At 45.9% G+C, this 19,752-nt stretch overlaps 1 protein-coding gene across 5 annotated transcripts; it reads left to right on the top strand.

The window, feature by feature from the left end:
- Positions 1–4,830: 4,830 nt before the first annotated feature.
- On the top strand, positions 4,831–19,079 carry LOC142101267 (myoD family inhibitor-like). 5 transcript variants are annotated; one of them, XM_075185613.1, is made up of 6 exons: positions 4,831–5,624; positions 7,608–7,749; positions 9,597–9,704; positions 9,896–9,999; positions 13,159–13,317; positions 18,715–19,079. In XM_075185613.1, the coding sequence occupies exons 3-6, from the start codon at positions 9,670–9,672 to the stop codon at positions 18,963–18,965; spliced, it is 549 nt and encodes a 182-aa protein (XP_075041714.1). In that variant the 5' UTR covers positions 4,831–5,624; positions 7,608–7,749; positions 9,597–9,669; the 3' UTR covers positions 18,966–19,079. The 5 variants fall into 5 exon arrangements, with proteins under 5 accessions (XP_075041714.1, XP_075041713.1, XP_075041716.1 ...); XM_075185612.1 differs by having other exon boundaries at positions 7,554–7,749; XM_075185615.1 differs by lacking the exon at positions 18,715–19,079 and adding an exon at positions 14,604–14,979 and having other exon boundaries at positions 4,837–5,624; positions 7,554–7,749.
- The last annotated feature ends 673 nt before the right edge of the window (positions 19,080–19,752 follow it).

Here is a 19,752-nt window from a genome sequence, read left to right as displayed (position 1 = left end):
ATGAGTTTAGCTCCGAAAAAAGAGATGGATTTCAGAGAGCGTCTAAAGATTTGAAGGCTGTGGGGAAACCTGATTGGCCGTGGTAGGGAATTCCATAAGTGGGGAGCAGCACGGGAGAAGTCTTGTAGGCGGGAGTGAGAGGTGGTTACCAGAGATGAGACAAGGCGCAGGTCAGAGGTAGATCTAAGAGGGCAGGAGGGAGAGTATTTGATATAAGATCTGAGATGTATGCAGGAGTAGGGTTGTTGAGGGCTTTGTAGGTAAGGGTGAGTAATTTGAATTGGATTCTGGAGGACACAGGGAGCCAGTGTAGGGATTTGCAAAGTGGTGCAGCAGATGTGGAGCGGTGAGAGAGGAAGATCAGTCTTGCAGCAGCATTTAGGATGGATTGAAGTGTGGGTATATGGGTGTCAGGAATGCAGGATAGCAGGAGGTTGCAATAGTCAGGACGGGAGATGATGAGAGAATGGATAAGATTTTTGGTAGCATGTTTGGTAGGAAAAGGGCGTATTCTGGCAATAATTCTAAGGTCGAGTCGACGGGACTGGGAGAGAGTTTGGATATGAGGGATAAAGCAAAGGACGGAGTCAAGTGTGACACCAAGGCAGCGGGCTTGGGAGACTGAAGAAATTGGGGTGTTATTGACCGTGAGGGAGATTTGAGGGCAGGTGGTGACTCTGGGCAAAAGGAAGAGTATAAGTCGTGTTTTGGACATATTGAGGTAGCGTTGGGACATCCATGTGGAGATAGCAGCAAGACAGTTGGTTATACGAGATAGTACAGAACAGGAAAAGTCAGGGAAAGATATAAATATGGGTGTCGTCAACATTGAGGTGGTTCTGGCGGCTGAATCAGCGAATTAGTGGCCTAATTGAAGAGGTGTACAGTGAGAAAAGTAAAAGACCAAGAACAGAGACAGGAAAGAACGGTGTCACGAAGACCAATGGAGTGAAGGTTGTGTAGGAGAAGAGGATGATCAACAGTGCCAAAAGCAGAAAATATAATACCAATACCAAACATCTACTGATTATCCACAGAAAACATGATAATGCAGATCAGATTATTTACAGGACAGTGAGTTGGAGTGATGATAATGACCAACGTGAAGTAGTCCTGGGTGCAAGAAAACAGGGCTAGGGAAGCAGGTCTAGAGGCACAGAGGGTGATGGAATAGTAGAAGGAGAACAGAGGAAAGAGGGCCCTGCTCCTGCGAGCTACATCCTAAAGTTGTTCCTGATAACCTGCTGCACTGTAACCATCACTGTCATTTGCAGATCTGTGCTCTCTAGCCAATCAGGGCAAAGACGCTCTGACTTGTGGCCGGGTACTTGCGTGCGCCTCAGCAGTAAACAGAGCGTCATTTTCTGCTTGAGAGTTAATCTTTTGTCCAATGCTAAATGAGGATCTCGGTTTGATTCACCACCTCATTGGTGACCTGAATATTTCTGATGGATTTAGATAAGGTGGTCCTCACATTGAAGACTTAAATCTGACTCTACTGACTTTTTAAGCCAACTGGGGCCCTATCCTGATCTTCCCTGCTTATTGTTCTCTTCACTTCAAATCATCTCCTACTAGTCATGGGATGGGGAAGAGAATTGGTGTCATTGTTCTCCTAATTGTACATTCGAACAGAAAATGGCCCTCGAGAGTGTTGAAGTGAAAGCGTCTTGTACATTCAACGGAAAATGATATCTTTAATATCTTCTGTTTCACTTGAAAAATGCAAATTATACACATGTCCCTTCTCTGACCCACAGAGCGTTTAATGCGGACCAAACATGAGGAAAATTGTTTGCTGCACTGTTAAGGCTACTGTGTAAACGTTAGCCTTACATAATTCTTCCCACCTACCATCCTCCAGGGATCGTCCGCAAATGTTAATTGTTAGAAGCAATATCGTTAATAATTTATCAAGTTATAACGAGGCGAAACACTGCAAGCACTCAGCAGTATATTTACATCACTCCCACTTTGGCAGAGCAGTAATCAATGCTTAAAGTTCTTAGTACACAATACGGTTTCCTACTGTAGCAGTACGTAAGTTCTCTACATGGTGTTTCCAAGTATCTCTCCTTCATCATGTGAAACAGGATACATCAGAGTACGTAACACTGAAAATATGGGCGCACACATCAAACACTTTGCATATGTCATTTAAATTGTCTGGTCCGCATACTAGCAAATAATATATATTTATAAGATATTTATTCTTCCATGTGTCCTTATTCTGATACTATTATCTTCCGTGCTACTTTATTTAATAGTTTAAACTAAGCAAACATAGAAGATCAAAGTGCGGGTCTGTCCGCACGTTCACCAACGTACGTTTCATACATAGAACAGTGACATTTTACCTATATCAAATCACCTTCACCTGCAAGTCATTTATAACTAAGGAACTTAGCAGTCACGGTACTGCTCTATTTATTGATTAAATAGAGTCAGCATCTATTTATATGTTCATGTTGCAGATTATTTCACATATAGAACCGGGAATCTTTATCCACATTGAATAAAAAGTTGGAAACTATGATCAAATCAATTAAGGAAATTATATACTTGATCGCTGCTCTATTAGCTATTAGTGTTTTGTGAAGTCAATAATACAACACTATATCAATCGAGCTAGAAGCCATTCCCATCTCTATGTAATAAGATATTGGCTTCATGTAACAGGGATTATCTGCTTGTACATGAGAAATTGTTGGAAAACCAGACAATTTTGGGGATCCAGTAGCCATTTACAACTATTTAGTGCAGCGCGACTTTCGGCCACGTCAGATGAGTGCCGAGCGGCAAGGGGTCACTAACTGTCGGTCGGCTCGTCACAGTGAGCAGTGAGTTCCTGGTGCCGGGAGGGAGGGTATTTTTATAGAGGGGGGGGGCTGTTGATCACAGGTGGAGTGTCAATTTTGCGTCACAGGGGGCTTCAAACTTCAGGGGAGAGGGGGAGGCCACCTGTATAAAAGAAAGTGCACATTTGCCAGCAGTTTACTTGCTGGTAAACCTTAAATACAGTGCTTCTTACTTGGGATCTTGTGCATTACCTGGGCCCAGTTTGAGTAGCATTTGTGCATTACCTGGGCCCAGTTTAAGTAGCATTTGTGCATTACCTGGGCCCAGTTTAAGCAGCATTTGTGCATTACCTGGGCCCAGTTTAAGCAGCATTTGTGCATTACCTGGGCCTATTCTAAACAGCATTTGTGCATTACATGGGCCCAGTTAAACAGCATTTAAAAATCTACATCTACTTCGTGCTGGTGAATGGTCACACTTCACTACTGCATTTAAGACGAATATCTATGGTAAATACATAGACACAGTTATTAACTACCTAGAAGCAAGATTTCCAGATATGCCAATGATCGTTTTTCAAGAGTTTTCAATACAGACAGCCATGATCAAAATGAGGCTTGTGAGATTCTTTTTGCGCATTACTCTAAAAATGGATGTCCCGCAATCCTAAACTATGAAAATAGTAAACTAGAATGGGCTGTTGCATCCAAAAACAAATAATGCAGAAATTTTCAACAACGACTGAGCTCATAGAATCTTTTCCGTATTTAGCTAAACTAGCTGCTATTGGACAGACCATACCTGTAAGCACAGCTGAATGTGAAAGAGGATCTTCTACTGTAAAACAAATTTAAACCTTTTTAAGGAATTGCATGAAGCAGAGCACACTGAATAATCTGATGCTGATTTCATTAGAGGGACCAGATCCTACAGACTTTGATTATGAAAAAGCTACAGGAGACTGAGACTCTAAGAAGAAGAGAAGAATTAATATATAAAATGCTAATCTAGAGGTTAATATAAGGTCAGGATTTCAACATTTAATTTGTGCAAAGGCCCCCAACCGGCTACTTTTTGACGCCACCAGGCTGGTAACATTCTCTGAGGAGAGCACTGTAGAGGGACATATCAAACCCACTTCCTTTAAAAAAAGGTGCTTCTACCTCATTGTACTCGGGTCATAAACTTCTTACAGTAACAGAGTTTCATGAGCTCGATGATGTTAATTCCCTTTCAATTGTAAGGATATGCATTGTTAATCAGTATAGGGTCTGTATATTTTAAATGTGAATCTGCTCTTGTCAACTTCAATCTTAGTCATCTTCAACTATTAAGGTTCAGTATTTAATCTTCTTAAAGTCATCCATTCAGTTGCTGGACTTAAGACGTCTTCATCCACTAATAAATGTACCAAGTGGCTTGTACCTATCTTCTGGTGTATGTTCCAGTAAGTAATCACCAGTTATTATTCTTTGAGTCGGGCTCCATCCTTGGTAGGAAATGACAAGAGATACTTATCCGAGGAACGCGAGTCTGATGAGGGTGGAGGTCCTGCGTAAGAGTAGGTCCTGCGTAAGAGAAGAGGTGAGATCTACCAATACCTACACATCAACAACCCCAGGACAAGCTAGTACCTGTGGTTACATAAATAAATTAGTTGTGATATTTTATCTCGTGTTAGACTAGGTACACACTGGAGCGTTTTCATCCAATAATCGGGCAATTCAGCCGACATACGACCACTCGTTCTCAAGTTGGGCTAGTGTGTATAGTGACACGATGGTCGAAAGTCGCCCCAAAGTGCCGATCATTGTTTCATTTGGTTGGTCGTACTGTTTAATATTTTCTGACCAATCACAGACCGATCATGTAGTGTGTATACACTCATGCTGACGGTCTCCATATAGTTTACAGAGTTGGGCTCTTTTCAGCCGATGCTAGCGATGAATGTCCTGGTGAATAAATGTAGAGAGTGCTGTAGAAGGAATAATTAATTTGTTCGTTCTGAGACAGAATGTTTTGTTTGAGTCACAGAAGCTAACGAAATTCGTTAGGACATGTGGATAGCTATAACAAGGTGGTGTAATCAGGTTTACAATGTGACAATAATGAATTAATGAATATTGTGCTGTCATTCTCTGAAGACTAGAGGACCAGATGAAGAGCACAGATCTGAAGGTAAATCGTGTCTGTGTGTATGGATGAATAGTCAGAGTGATCGGATCTTCAGTTGTAGGTACAATCGTTTGAGAGAACACCTCCTCAGATAATTCTTCAGTGTGTACCTAGGCTAAAGATATGGAAAAGGTCCACAGATAGAGCTATGTTTAAGTACAGACCACTAAATTGTGTATTTAAATGTAATGTCTCTGGATTGTGACCTCTCCTGTTTAAACAAACTCTGCTGTAAAGTCACAGAACAATACCTGTCCCTAATTGTATAAAGAGCAAATCATTTGCTATCTGAAATAGTAAACACAGAAAGGACCAATAGGGCAGGTCCAGGAACTCCTGAGAAGGTCACTTCTGCCTTCACAAGACAGCTCCCAAAACAGCAACTAGTCATTAACTACCCAGCGCTAGCTGAAGTCAGGCTGACTTTGAGGATTAGGTCTTTGCCAGGTACCAGGGAAGGGATAGTTGGTCCCTGGGGTACTGCCTTTGTCCTGATCTCCCTCTCCAGGTTTTGGGGAACTGTGTGTTCGCCAAAAGTAAAGCGGAGGGACCCGGGACCGCTGCCTTGCTGGTAGACTCACTGGAGATAGTGTCTGCATCCCAGAGGAGACTTGGATTGACAGCGTCCCCTTAGAGTGACTAGGATACTGGTGAGTTATACCCTGTATGTTGTCTGTGCCAAACTGTAGTGTTATTTCTTGCGGATTATTATTTAAATACTATTATTGCTGTTTGGTGCTACCTTTTTGTTAAATAAACCTATTCATTTTATTTTGGATATTTGGCTGGGTGATTTTGAATCTTGGATAGGTACAGAGCAATACATTAAGCCCGAAATTATCACAGTGACTGGAGGGGACAGGCTGTGTGTGTGTGTGGTGACTGGAGGGGACAGGCTGTGTGTGTGTGTGGTGACTGGAGGGGACAGGCTGTGTGTTTGTGGTGACTGGAGGGGACAGGCTGTGTGTGTGTGTGTGGTGACTGGAGGGGACAGGCTGTGTGTGTGTTGTAACTGGAGGGGACAGGCTGTGTGTGTGTAGTAACTGGAGGGGACAGGCTGTGTGTGTGTAGTGACTGGAGGGGACAGGCTGTGTGTGTGTGTGTGAGTAGTGACTGGAGGGGACAGGCTGTGTGTGTGTGTGTGTGTGTGTGTGTGAGTAGTGACTGGAGGGGACAGGCAATGTGTGTGTATATAGTGACTGGAGGGGACAGGCTGTGTGTGTGTGTGTGAGTAGTGACTGGAGGGGACAGGCAGTGTGTGTGTGTATAGTGGCTGGAGGGGACAGGCTGTGTGTGAGTAGTGACTGGAGGGGACAGGCTGTGTGTGTGTGGTGACTGGAGGGGACAGGCTGTGTGTGTAGTGACTGGAGGGGACAGGCTGTGTGTGTAGTGACTGGAGGGGACAGGCTGTGTGTGTGTGTGTGAGTAGTGACTGGAGGGGACAGGCTGTGTGTGAGTAGTGACTGGAGGGGACAGGCTGTGTGTGTGTGAGTAGTGACTGGAGGGGACAGGCTGTGTGTGTGTGTGAGTAGTGACTGGAGGGGACAGGCAGTGTGTGTGTGTATAGTGACTGGAGGGGACAGGCTGTGTGTGTGTGAGAGTAGTGACTGGAGGGGACAGGTTGTGTGTGTGTGTGTGTGAGTAGTGACTGGAGGGGACAGGCAGTGTGTGTGTGTATAGTGTCTGGAGGGGACAGGCGGTGTGTGAGTAGTGACTGGAGGGGACAGGCTGTGTGTGTAGTGACTGGAGGGGACAGGCTGTGTGTGTAGTGACTGGAGGGGACAGGCTGTGTGTGTGTGTGAGTGAGTAGTGACTGGAGGGGACAGGCTGTGTGTGAGTAGTGACTGGAGGGGACAGGCTGTGTGTGTGTAGTGACTGGAGGGGACAGGCTGTGTGTGAGTAGTGACTGGAGGGGACAGGCAGTGTGTGTGTGTATAGTGACTGGAGGGGACAGGCTGTGTGTGTGTGTGAGTAGTGACTGGAGAGGACAGGCTGTGTGTGTGTGTGTGTGTGTGTGTGTGTGTGTGAGAGTAGTGACTGGAGGGGACAGGCAGTGTGTGTGTGGTGACTGGAAGGGACAGGCTGTGTGTGTAGTGACTGGAGGGGACAGGCTGTGTGTGTGTGTGTGTGTGTGTGTGTAGTGACTGGAGGGGACAGGCTGTGTGTGTGAGTAGTGGCTGGAGGGGACAGGCTGTGTGTGTGGTGACTGGAGGGGACATGCTGTGTGTGTGTAGTGACTGGAGGGACAGGCTGTGTGTGTGTAGTGACTGGAGGGGACAGGCTGTGTGTGTGTAGTGACTGGAGGGGACAGGCTGTGTGTGTGTAGTGACTGGAGGGGACAGGCTGTGTATGTGTGTAGTGACTGGAGGGGACAGGCTGTGTGTGTGTAGTGACTGGAGGGGATAGGCTGTGTGTGTGTGTGTGTAGTGACTGGAGGGGACAGGCTGTGTGTGTGTGTGTGTGTAGTGACTGGAGGGGACAGGCTGTGTGTGTGTGTGTAGTGACTGGAGGGGACAGGCTGTGTATGTGTGTAGTGACTGGAGGGGACAGGCTGTGTGTGTCTGTGTTTCCTTTTCCAGGCTCACTAGTCCTCTCATCTCTCTGTACATCTCTCCCTCCCTCCCTCATCTCAGGATACAGTGACGCCAGCAAAAGCTTTTTAACACCATCCACAGTTTAATGATGTGAGTGAATGAGATAGGGTGTGAATACCAACACAAGCTCAGAGCCACAGATAAGCGAACGACATTAGATTCATCTACATCGCATACAAAGGTGAGTGAACTAACTTTGGTGACTAAACCAGTGAGATTAAATTTGAGGGTTAAATTAATGAACCCATTATTGAAGCATGTTATATAAAATGGTGTGTGTGTGTGTGTGTAGTGACTGGATGGGACAGGCTGTGTGTGTGTGGTGACTGGAGGGGACAGGCTGTGTGTGTGTGTAGTGACTGGAGGGGACAGGCTGTGTGTGTAGTGACTGGAGGGGACAGGCTGTGTGTGTGTGTAGTGACTGGATGGGACAGGCTGTGTGTGTGTGGTGACTGGAGGGGACAGGCTGTGTGTGTGTGTGGTGACTGGAGGGGACAGGCTGTGTGTGTGTGGTGACTGGAGGGGACAGGCTGTGTGTGTGTGTGTAGTGACTGGAGGGGACAGGCTGTGTGTGTTTGCAGTGACTGGAGGGGACAGGGTGTGTGAGTGTGTGTGTAGTGACTGGAGGGGACAGGCTGTGTGTGTGTGTGGTGACTGGAGGGGACAGGCTGTGTGAGTGTGTGTGTAGTGACTGGAGGGGACAGGCTGTGTGTGTGCAGTGACTGGAGGGGACAGGCTGTGTGTGTGTGTGGTGACTGGAGGGGACAGGCTGTGTGTGTGTGTGTGTAGTGACTGGAGGGGACAGACTGTGTGTGTGTAGTGACTGGATGGGACAGGCTGTGTGTGTGTGGTGACTGGAGGGGACAGGCTGTGTGTGTGTGTGGTGACTGGAGGGGACAGGCTGTGTGTGTGTGTGTAGTGACTGGAGGGGACAGGCTGTGTGTGTGTGTAGTGACTGGAGGGGACAGGCTGTGTGTGTGTAGTGACTGGAGGGGACAGGCTGTGTGTGTGTGTGTGTGTGTGTGTGTGTGTGTGTGTGTGTGTGTGTGTGGTGACTGGAGGGGACAGGCTGTGTGTGTGTGTATAGTGCCTGGAGGGGACAGGCTGTGTGTGTGTGTATATAGTGGCTGGAGGGGACAAGCTGTGTGTGTGTGTGTGTGTAGTGACTGGAGGGGACAGGCTGTGTGTGTAGTGACTGGAGGGGACAGGCTGTGTGTGTGTGTAGTGACTGGAGGGGACAGGCTGTGTGTGTAGTGACTGGAGGGGACAGGCTGTGTGTGTGTGTAGTGACTGGAGGGGACAGGCTGTGTGTGTAGTGACTGGAGGGGACAGGCTGTGTGTGTGTGTAGTGACTGGATGGGACAGGCTGTGTGTGTGTGGTGACTGGAGGGGACAGGCTGTGTGTGTGTGTGTAGTGACTGGAGGGGACAGGCTGTGTGTGTGTGTAGTGACTGGAGGGGACAGGCTGTGTGTGTGTAGTGACTGGAGGGGACAGGCTGTGTGTGTGTGTGTGTGTGTGTGTGTGTGTGTGTGTGTGTGTGTGTGTGTGTGTGTGTGTGTGTGTGTGGTGACTGGAGGGGACAGGCTGTGTGTGTGTGTATAGTGCCTGGAGGGGACAGGCTGTGTGTGTGTGTATATAGTGGCTGGAGGGGACAAGCTGTGTGTGTGTGTGTGTGTAGTGACTGGAGGGGACAGGCTGTGTGTGTAGTGACTGGAGGGGACAGGCTGTGTGTGTGTGTAGTGACTGGAGGGGACAGGCTGTGTGTGTAGTGACTGGAGGGGACAGGCTGTGTGTGTGTGTAGTGACTGGAGGGGACAGGCTGTGTGTGTAGTGACTGGAGGGGACAGGCTGTGTGTGTGTGTAGTGACTGGAGGGGACAGGCTGTGTGTGTGTGTATAGACTGTTTTGGGGAGTGTCTAAGAAACAGTCTGCAGAGACTGTCCGCCTCAATGTTCTTAATGAATACTCCTCTCATTATCCTAGAGATAAGCAGCAAAAGAGTGTAGATTTCTTACCATAAATTACAGAGATATGCGCATCTGAACATCGAGGCGCCTCCACCGGACACTGACTTGAATCCCCCCCTTTTATGTTGGATTGATGACAACTTTAACAGAAACTGTAGTGGACAAATGGTCAGTTGTGTGTTATTGGCACCTCTGTATGTCATTAAGAGAAATAGGGGACTGAAAAGAAACGTATTTATTGATAAGATAATATTTCTGTCAGCGCAGGGACTGTGTCCCTGTATTATAGTAGAGTACGAGGAGGTGCGGTAGGAGCATAGCTTGATGTCACACAACTAACATTCTGTCTCCTCCACCAGGTGTCACACCATGAGCGACGGTGCGTCCGGCAGCCCTGAGGCGGAGGGTCTTACAAACACCAAAAAGTCGTCAAAAATCAGTTTTGGAGAAATGACAGAGCATGGTACTGTATTGTGACAAAGGATATGGATTTATTGTAGTCTACTGGTTCTCAGGCAGGTGTTATAGGTCTGGGGTGTGGGTACACACAGCAGCATGGCCTGAGCAACAGAAAATAATATAATAGTTACATGAGAGCACAAAGATAAATAAATATTCTCAGGGCAAGAAGTAAAGTGGCAGCATAATGCCCACAGATGAGCAGGAGTCTCAGAATCAACCCTAAGATCACCTTCAACACAATGGTGGACCCTCGTGTCAGTGAGCGGTGTCAGTCAGGTTGCCACCTGCTCACAATCAGCTCAAGTAACAGTGGGGACAGGGCTGTATGTGACAGGGGCAGCAACAGACTGAGAGTTATATAGTGGAAGGAGCTGGGTCCCCCAGCAGCACAGAGTATATCAGGAGACGAGTGATGTGTTAGTGAGGACAGGGCTGTATGTAACAGGGGCAGTGACATGATGTGAGGAGGGGAATGGAGGCAGCAGGAAGCCACAGACTGAGAGTTATATAGTGGAAGGAGCAAGGTCCCCCAGCAGCACAGAGTATATCAGTAGATGAGTGATGTGTTAGTGAGGACAGGGCTGCATGTGACAGGGGTAGTGACATGATGTGAGGAGGGGAATGGAGGCAGCAGGAAGCCACAGACTGAGAGTTATATAGTGGGAGGAGCAGGGTCTCCCAGCAGCACAGAGTATATCAGGAGATGAGTGATGTGTTAGTGAGGACAGGGCTGCATGTGACAGGGGCAGTGACATGATGTGAGGAGAGGAATGGAGGCAGCAGGAAGCCACAGACTGAGAGTTATATAGTGGGAGGAGCAGGGTCTCCCAGCAGCACAGAGTATATCAGGAGATGAGTGATATGTTAGTGAGGACAGGGCTGCATGTGACAGGGGCAGTGACATGATGTGAGGAGGGGAATGGAGGCAGCACGGGCAACTTTGGAAATGGTTCTCTCGTGGTAGATGGTCATTTTTGCACGATACGTCCAGTTGCATATTTATTAAGTTGTAGGAATATTTATCAAATGCTTTTTATGCTTCTGTTTGTACACCTAGAGTTACCGCCGGTGATATCACGGTATCTTAGTATCTCTCCGCTTCCACAACAAGCTTTTTTCATATAAATTTCGCTGATAATTTTTTATTGCCATGGTAAGCAGAAATAAAAATCATCCTTGTCAAGGTTTGTTTTTAAATTGTTATAAATAGTTCTCAGTGTCTGTTATGAAGCTGCTTCAATGGGAGCACATATTGAACTTTTTGCCTGTGATATCTTATTGCTTATCCTACAGATCTGTATTAGTCACTTACCTGGGCATTTGGTGGTATTCACCAAACAGCATTTTTTACAAAAGAAACTTCCCATCAGTGATAGCCGGGGCCTGATAACCCAACAGGCTGATTAGGGTGCTAGGCTTTAAAGGGGAAGGGGGGGGTTTGCAAAATTATGACAGGGGGAAGTATAAACTGAAATTCATTTTAAAATACAAGTTGTTTTCCAAAGTAAAAGGTGGCATGTACAAAAAATGTAGTAAATTATTAATCTTGATGGATTCACAAGGTAGAGGCTGAAGACAGTGGGTCTGATTCCACCTGGGCAAAACCATGTTGCATCGGAGGGGGAGGTAAATTTAAAATGTGGGGACAGATTTATAGTTGGGGTAGGGCATGTCCTAGATCAGTGATGGCTAACCTATGACACTCCAGGTGTTGTGAAACTACAAGCCCCAGCATGCTTTGCCAGTAGATAACTAACTGACAGCTGGCAGAGCATGCCGGGACCTGTAGTTTCACAACACCTGGGGTGTCACAGGTTAGCCATCACTGTCTAGATCAACCTTAAATTTTAGTGTACAAATAAAGCTATGAAGTATTTGTGCGCTACATGAAGAAACAGCCAGTATTTAACCTATGTGCAAAATAATATCTAATTTGTACCCCTTGCATTGTAACATGGTTTTTTCCTGGAGAAAACTTACTCACTTTTTTGCCTTACTTTCCTTAATGAATCAGGCCCAATGAGTCTTCCTTGGGTGGGCAATTGAGGACAAGCGAGTAGGAGAGACGCGATTGGTGACAGGTGCTGGCGTGACAGCCCCCTCCCCCTTCACCCTCAGTAGCGCTCGTTTACGCCTCCGTTCCGCTATACAGTTCTGATTTTAATGAAAACAAAATGAGTGACAAAGATTACATGACCCTTTTTTAAAAAGTGAAGCTAATTTTGAAAACATGGGAACATAAACATTGGTTAGGGGGGGGGGGTGAAGGAAGACAAATTTTAAACCAAGGATGGGTTCAATATTACGCTATAAGCGTATTAGCCTATGATCAGGCCCTGACGATAGCACTGATAGCGGTGACCCTTTCAGCGGACACGGCTTTTCACCAGTTAATAAATAGCCCCATAGATGTAGCTGCGCTAAGCAGTATTTTAGGGAAAATACTTCCATGAAAGGGGTGGTATTAGGAGGTGGGACCTTTGAAGTGATGATTAGACTTTTACGCATTGCGCCCTTCTGAATTCTCAGCCTCTCCTCACAACTAGGCACTTTGCGGAGCAATATCAGAAGTGTAGGCGTACATCTTTACCAGAACATCGTGATACACCTGTGTGCTTTATAAATTCGGCTGGCCTCGAGAACCTCAGACGTGTGCATACACAGAAAATGGTTAAAATCATTGAATGAAACAAGTCCCTGCAGTTAGTTGCCTATTTTCCCTGAATATCCGTAAGACTCGTGGATAATGTACAGACCTCCAAGACTCTAGGGGGAGAAAGCTATTCTCCATGGCCTGCAAAGTGGGCGGGGATGTATCACAATCATGCAAAATGAGCCGTCAAGCCCAGCCAACTGAGCGGTCAAGAGGCTTCATGACGCGATTGGTGGCATCTTACACTTTGCCCCACCTACTCAATGATGCAAATGACATCATCAAGCCCCACCCATGTCCATTTTTAAGGATAGATTCTGGTAAAACAAGCAATGTCATTTTTATATTAAGCTAAGGAGTTATTTAATGGGTGCGAACTAGACATATATATGCTCATGGTAGACCGGCGCAGAAAACACAGACAGGCGCGTTTGATAGCTTGGCGCTGCCAGTCGTATGTGGCTGTATATATTGGTGTATAGTTCTAATATCTATAATCTCTCCTAGGTGATAGCCAGGCGGTAACACAGCCACCTTTGCAGAAGGTCCTCAGGAGTCCAGAAACTACCTGCAAGAAACAGAAATCATCTCGGAGACCATCGAGGAGGAGCAGTATGAGAGGACCCCGACTCTCAGCCAGTCACATAGAGGAAGCAGCGGGAGATGGTAAGTGGTAATGTGCAGTACGGATGATGCAAAAGCGTGAAAGTAACAATTTAGGAAGAATAGGCAACGCAGAGAAGCAATTAATGGATAACTAGGGTAAAAAACATTTCAGAGGAAGATAATATTATCTGCCTCCTCGTGGCACCGTGTTCTCTGACACACGGCTCTCCATCCAGGCTCGTACGAAGCAGCTGAATTATCCATTATAGTGCAAGCCAATAAATTAAACGTATCTGTAAGTGGACAGTCATTTTAACCGGGTTTACTTATAGATAGAGGGACTTGCTGTGCATTGCCGTGAAGTTAGGATTTGCTTCTCTTCCTAATGCAAGTTGAAATTACTCTATTTAATGTATAAGAAGACGCTGTAATAACCGGCCAGTGGAAACTGCACATGCAGCTATTTCACGTTTTACGAGATACAATTGGGTCGGAAAATAAATTAAAGGGATCTCGCCGGCTGCCAGCAGTAATTTCTCCGTACTCCGCCGTGACAAGCTCACAGCTTAAGCTAGAATGGTACAGTGTATTATCAGGGATAATTGTCTGCTGGAAAACTGCCTGCGCATTCAGAAAATAAGGATGCTCAGAATCCCATCATGTGTTTAGTGTAGGTATAGATATAAATTGTGGACTTTATTCCCTGCCTGTTAGTGTTCAAATTGACAACAAACAGTTGTATTAACAGAATATGATTGGGCTGTTATGCTTTGTAAAAATACGATATCAATTAAAAGATTGTAAATTGTGCAGGCTTGTGGCCACATGTCAAAATAATTGTACGGGGAGACAATGCGACATCAACTGTTAAAGGTGTGTCAGTGAGAGACTGAGTAAGACCAGGAGGAGTCTCAGGCAAAATGCTGGGTTAGGCTCCCTTACCCTCTCCATTTGTCAACCAAATTCAAAATATTGGCTAATGGACAAACCGGCTGTGACATCCTTCGCCCTGTCCAAATTCTAGTTCAGGTCAATCAGCTTTCGCTCTGACCCTTGCAGATAGGGATTCCTGGCTAGCTTGATCTACAGCAACCACATTGGACATAGAAAATCTAAGTTAGGGTCTCACGAATCACATTTTCCATTAAGTTCAACCAACATTTTTCTTTTTACCAAACCTTGTCTCCTGTATCTTTCCTACCCCCGCCCTACACCTCTGTTCCATATTGTAATTTATTTGTCAATGATGGTAACCTGTTGACCTAACTGTTGGTGTTAGGTATTAGCGGCACAGAAAGATTCACGGTGTTCCTAAGTGTGTTTGTTCTTCTTCTCTTTCCCGGCAGTGTCGGATCTCTCAGCCTCTCTGCTCCTGGCCTGTCTCTTCTGCCACTTCTCAGACTGTTTTGTTCTCATCCCGGGCACCTGTTGCTCGGGTCTGCACACTCTCTGCTGTCTACCAGATCTCCAAGACCTTTGCTGCTGTCCCTGCTCCTGTTGCACTAACCTAGATTGTGATGTCCTGGAACTGTGTCAGAACACGGCCGAGTGTTTGGAGCTGGCGATGGAAATCTCCGAACTGTGTTACCACTGACCGATCTTAGGTCACTAATCTGCCTTCTGCCTTCTGTCTGTGCCACATCACGGCTGTCTGTCTTCTCAGCCCCAAACTCCTACTGACATACATACACTGAAAAATAATAAACTTAAGTAACACATGGACTCTTGTAGGAGCCTTATTGTTCACGTATACCCTACCACTGAGTTAAAGGGGCTGTAGACCTTAGAACTTGATATTTAGGGCCCATTCAGTGCACCTTTGCTGTTTGGTGCCCACATATTTAAGAGAAACCCAGGACTTCAATTGGCCACATCTGCGTTGGCACGCCCTCGCCGCGGCCCTAACTGTACATGGGCCGCGTGCAGATGCCCAGTCCCCTCCCCGTTACGCCCGTGAAATCGTAGTAAGTGTCCTTTGTGCTCGATGATGAATTGTCGCTCTCTGGCGTATGCTCCGGTTCTGGCCATTTGCAGAGCGATTTTACGCGAAGACGGCCCGTATCGGCATTTCCGTTCCTTGATGATTCAGGCCCAACGTGTCTACGTTGTTGGTTATAGTGTGTCATCGAGTCATTTATAAACCACAAGAGCAACGAAAACGCCCTTTGTGATGTCACTCACCTACTTTAGCGCAAGTGCACCGTTTTACAGGGAAATACTTGGATTTGTGGGCCAAGATGTGGCATCTACAGGGGTGCAAAAGTTCGGAGGGGGGCCGAGGGTTGCATTAGCAGGGTCTTTGCAAGGGCACACAGCATTTCCCCACCCCCACCACAAAATACATGATTCAGGTCTCATCTGATGTTTTTAATGATAGGACTGTTTCCCCTACTAATTATACTCCTGAGAAAAAGTGTATTTTTAGGTGGACTTCGACCCATGTCATATAATGCTTCAAACACACAAACGTGTCCAGTGTTAGGAGGAGAAGGGTGGTTTCTATTGGACAGCAGTAGGCAGCCCTGTGGGGGAGTGGCCACACCCACATTTTGACGTGGCCACGCCCCCTGCTGAGTTGTGAAATGTTAGGAGGTGTGCCAATGCCCCCTCATTAACATGATTAATTTAAACCATAAAGCTTATAAATGCTAAGCTAATCTGAGCAGTATTTTAAGAGAAAAACTGAATGAAGTGAATCAAGGGGCGGTCTTAGGGTGTTTATGTGCAGGGCTTAGAAGGGTTAACTTGGTCAAGCTATATTCTTCTTAACAAGCTAATGGATTCGTTAGAGCAGTGTTTCCCAACCCTAGTACTCAAGTACTCCTAACAGTGCAGGTTTTCCAGGTGACCAGTGATATAATTACACCACCTGTGGATCTTTCAAAATGTGTTAGTCAGTAATGATCACACCTGTGCTCCAGCAAAGAGATATAGCAAACATGCACTGTTAGGGGTACGGGGTACTTGAGGACTAGGGTTGGTAAACACTGCGTTAGAGTATCAAGGGCGCAACTTAATGAATTTATAGATTTAATATACAAAGGTACAGGGCATTCAGATATACAAAAACAATTAATAAACAATTGACATAACATACACAAGCAAAGACAGTTATAAAAGGGTTACATTCAGAGTATAACTTACATGAGTTGTATAATCTGTGCCATGGGAAATTGGCTAGGAAGATGGACAGTTTATCAATGTGGATTGATTTTCCCAAAAGACTGACAATTTGCCCCTTCCCAACACAGGTTTTTTTAAGCAAATTAAATGGGTCGGCCTTCACAGGAGCGTGTTAATGCTAATAGGGGGGCAGGGATGTACCCTGGGTGTCACTATAGTTTGCTCACCAATATTCCAAAAGTTTGACCTTTGGGTAATTATTCACAGATATATCCCAGAGACATAACTCTCCCTTCAATAATCCTGTCATAATCTCCTGCACATTTAAATACCAAACATGATGGAATTATGACAATGTGACATACCTTTCCCAAAGACACAGTGATTATAGCTGTTCCCTGATACCGCCAGTACCTGTCCTTCACAACCCTGGTGTGATATCTGCTCCTCAGTATGGAGTGGCACCCAGATATCCCAAAATATGAACTATGATGACATTTTCCTTTCAAGCTCATATTTCTATATATCTGTATAGGCAGCCTTCAAATGCTGTATTTGGCTGCAAGGATGTCAAGCTGTGACCGGCCCCACAAAGTCTATTCAGGTGTCCAAAAACTAACTTGTGTCAGGATACAGCTCACCGCAGGGGCTTTGAAGCTGCTACAGGTGACACTGCTATCTTCTAACACGGATGTGCAGTGCCACCATATACACACACAACAGACTTTCTGACTTCACATTTTACACTTTAGTAGCTCAATTAAACAATGGATTCCATTGATATACCATATTTACACTGCAGTTATGATTTAGGCCTTAATCCCCACAATTATGAGATGGGTTAACCCTTATAAATAACTATAAGTTCTCTATGTTTACAACAGGGCCCCTAATATCAGTGTCTTACATTGGCCCCTGTCCATCTGTGGGATGGTGTAGGTACTCATCTGTGCTGCCCAGGTCTAGCTCAGTCCTCTTCTCCCAGCATACAGTGAGTAGTTCGTCGGACAGATTCCCCCGCACTTGCAGGATTAGTAACAAGTGCTGTTCTTTTAAATGTGTTCACCTGACACAGCCATGGTAACGCAGTACAATAGTTTCCACAAAGGAATGGGCACCAGACCATCTGATGAAATAAAAAGTCACCAGGCCCAAGAGCTGACACCTGACTGTCACTATTCTAACTCTATACTATGCTGATGGTGTACTGGATAGAAACAGCGCTAGCACCGAACAAGACTACATGACCAAATATAAAGTCTTGGCTCGAAGTCTGTTTGGTGGGCAACAGTTGTGGTTTGGACAACGGAAACTGTGTGTGACGGCTGGAGCAGCCTTGTCTACGACTGATGTGTGCTGTTATAAATCAGAACATCACAGGGATATTGTAGGAGAGACAAGTAATTTTACTGCAGATGAGAAATTAATTTGGTTGATGAAGGAGTGAGAGAAGAGAAGGTCAAAGTAGAGTCCACCACAGTGGGTGGGAGATGAACTTCTCCGTAAGTAAGTAAAAGACGTTTTGTGGAGGCAGATCGAGTAGGATTGTCGGTGGCAATGCTGAAATCGCCTACTATGAGGGGTAGGCAGGTCAAAGGATAGGATTGACTGGACAGCAATGTATTTAAGGAATTGAGAAATTTATCATGTGAGGAATAGGTTACAGCCACACAAAGACTGAGTGGAGAGCAGAGATGGATACCGAGGAGGAGAAGAAGCCGTAGGGTAGTAGGATATATACTCAACCACCTCGCCTGTCTCCAGGTCTGGGAGTGTGGCTGAGGAAGAGCCCCCCGTAGGAGAGAGCTACAGGGGATGAAGTGTCAGAGATACAGGGTTTCGTAGGGTGAAGGATTCTGAAATGAATATAGATCATGGATGGACGAGAAGTTGTTACAAACACATCTCACATTCCAAGTCTGAGGGATTGTAGGAGGTGAATGGGAAGTTTTGGGGTGATTGCCCAGGACCCGAGGTTTTTGATATGTCATCAGCAACCATGAAAAGACAAAGGGTCAAAAAGACGTCATGGGGGGGGAATGATTTGCGGGTTTGATGTTTGTTTCTCCTTTGTAGCTTGGTGATTGAGGTGGGTGCAGGGAGCAGATCAGTTCGTGGGTGCCAACGAGAGATCACAACAGCAATGACGGATGAGATCAGTGTCATTAATCTACTTTATATTTCTGACTGTATTTGCTTAATCTAATACAAATTCCCGCAGGGTCGCTTAGCAGCCTGTAAGGTGGGTGGGACTGTGCTGTGATGGCCGTTGTCTTTTTAGACAGATGCGCTCGCTGTCTCCTGGCTGTAACATGTTAGTCTCTCTCTCTTTAGACAGGTGCGCCCGCTGTCTCCTGGCCGGCCTGTTCTGTGAGGTCTCTATCCTGTGTTCCACAGTCCTCGGATTCCTGAGCTGTGGGCTGTGCAGCGATGGGGCTCTGTGTGGGTCGCTGTGCCCCCACGGAGTGTGCTGCGCCAGGCTGTGGTCCTGTGATCCTGGCTGTGCCATACTGGACGAGGGCTGTCGCTCTACAGACTGCCTGGACATATGCTTGGAGTGCTGTTCCCTCTGCTTCCCCTCCTGACCGGATGAGTCGCAGTTTTTCCCACATCCAGGAGGTGGCGCTGTCCATCACGGACTTGTAGAAAGACGTAACATGAACATAGGCATCAATAAATCTGATTTCTGTCCATCTCTATATTCTGTCTCCAATCAATTTATTTTCCTGTATCCGGTGTCTATTCCCAGTAAGTGTGTGCACTTACCTATTTGTGGCACAGTGCGAGGGATAACGCAAGATTGGTTGGGCTTTTGGGAGAGGGTCACATGACTGATGGACTACCAGTGGCTTTAGTATGTAAATTAGAGGGAGGAGACTAATCTAACAGAGTCCCAGTAGCTGTCGTCCTTATAACCATTGTCCATTTCTAAAAGGTCCTCTTTAAAAAGATACAACAAAAAAAAGGTGAATTTCAGGACTTTCACTCTAGAGTCTGATTCATCATGAAAGTGAAGCAAAAAAAAAATAATAACTTTGCACCTTGGCAAAACCATGAAGCATTGGAGGGTGAGGTCAATTTAAAATGTGGGGACAGATTTATAGTTGGAGTAGGACATGTCCTAGATCAACATTAAATTTCAGTGTAAAAATAAAGCTATCAAGTATTTGTGTGCTAGATGAAAAAACAGCCAGTATTTAACTTATGTGCAAAATAATAAACTGCACCCCTTGCATTGTAACTTGCTTTTGTCCAGGAGAAAATGTACTCTGTTTTGCTTTACACACCCTTACTGTACATTGACTACGGGCAAACGCCCCTTCCTCGCCCCGTTCCCTCCCTGAAGTCGTAGCCAGGAGTATGTGTCCTTTG

The sequence above is a fragment of the Mixophyes fleayi genome, chromosome 9 (genome assembly GCF_038048845.1).
Source record: "Mixophyes fleayi isolate aMixFle1 chromosome 9, aMixFle1.hap1, whole genome shotgun sequence".
Lineage (NCBI taxonomy): Eukaryota > Metazoa > Chordata > Amphibia > Anura > Limnodynastidae > Mixophyes > Mixophyes fleayi.
This window is presented reverse-complemented; position numbering and strand designations above follow the sequence as displayed.

Bases quoted from the DNA above. Each gene is read 5' to 3' on its own strand.
- LOC142101267 (XM_075185613.1), top strand. From the start codon at position 9,670: ATGACAACTTTAACAGAAACTGTAGTGGACAAATG. The intron at 9,705-9,895 runs GTCAGTTGTGTG...CTCCTCCACCAG, and splicing joins GAAACTGTAGTGGACAAATG to GTGTCACACCATGAGCGACG. The intron at 13,318-18,714 runs GTAAGTGGTAAT...CTCTCTCTTTAG, and splicing joins AGAGGAAGCAGCGGGAGATG to ACAGGTGCGCCCGCTGTCTC.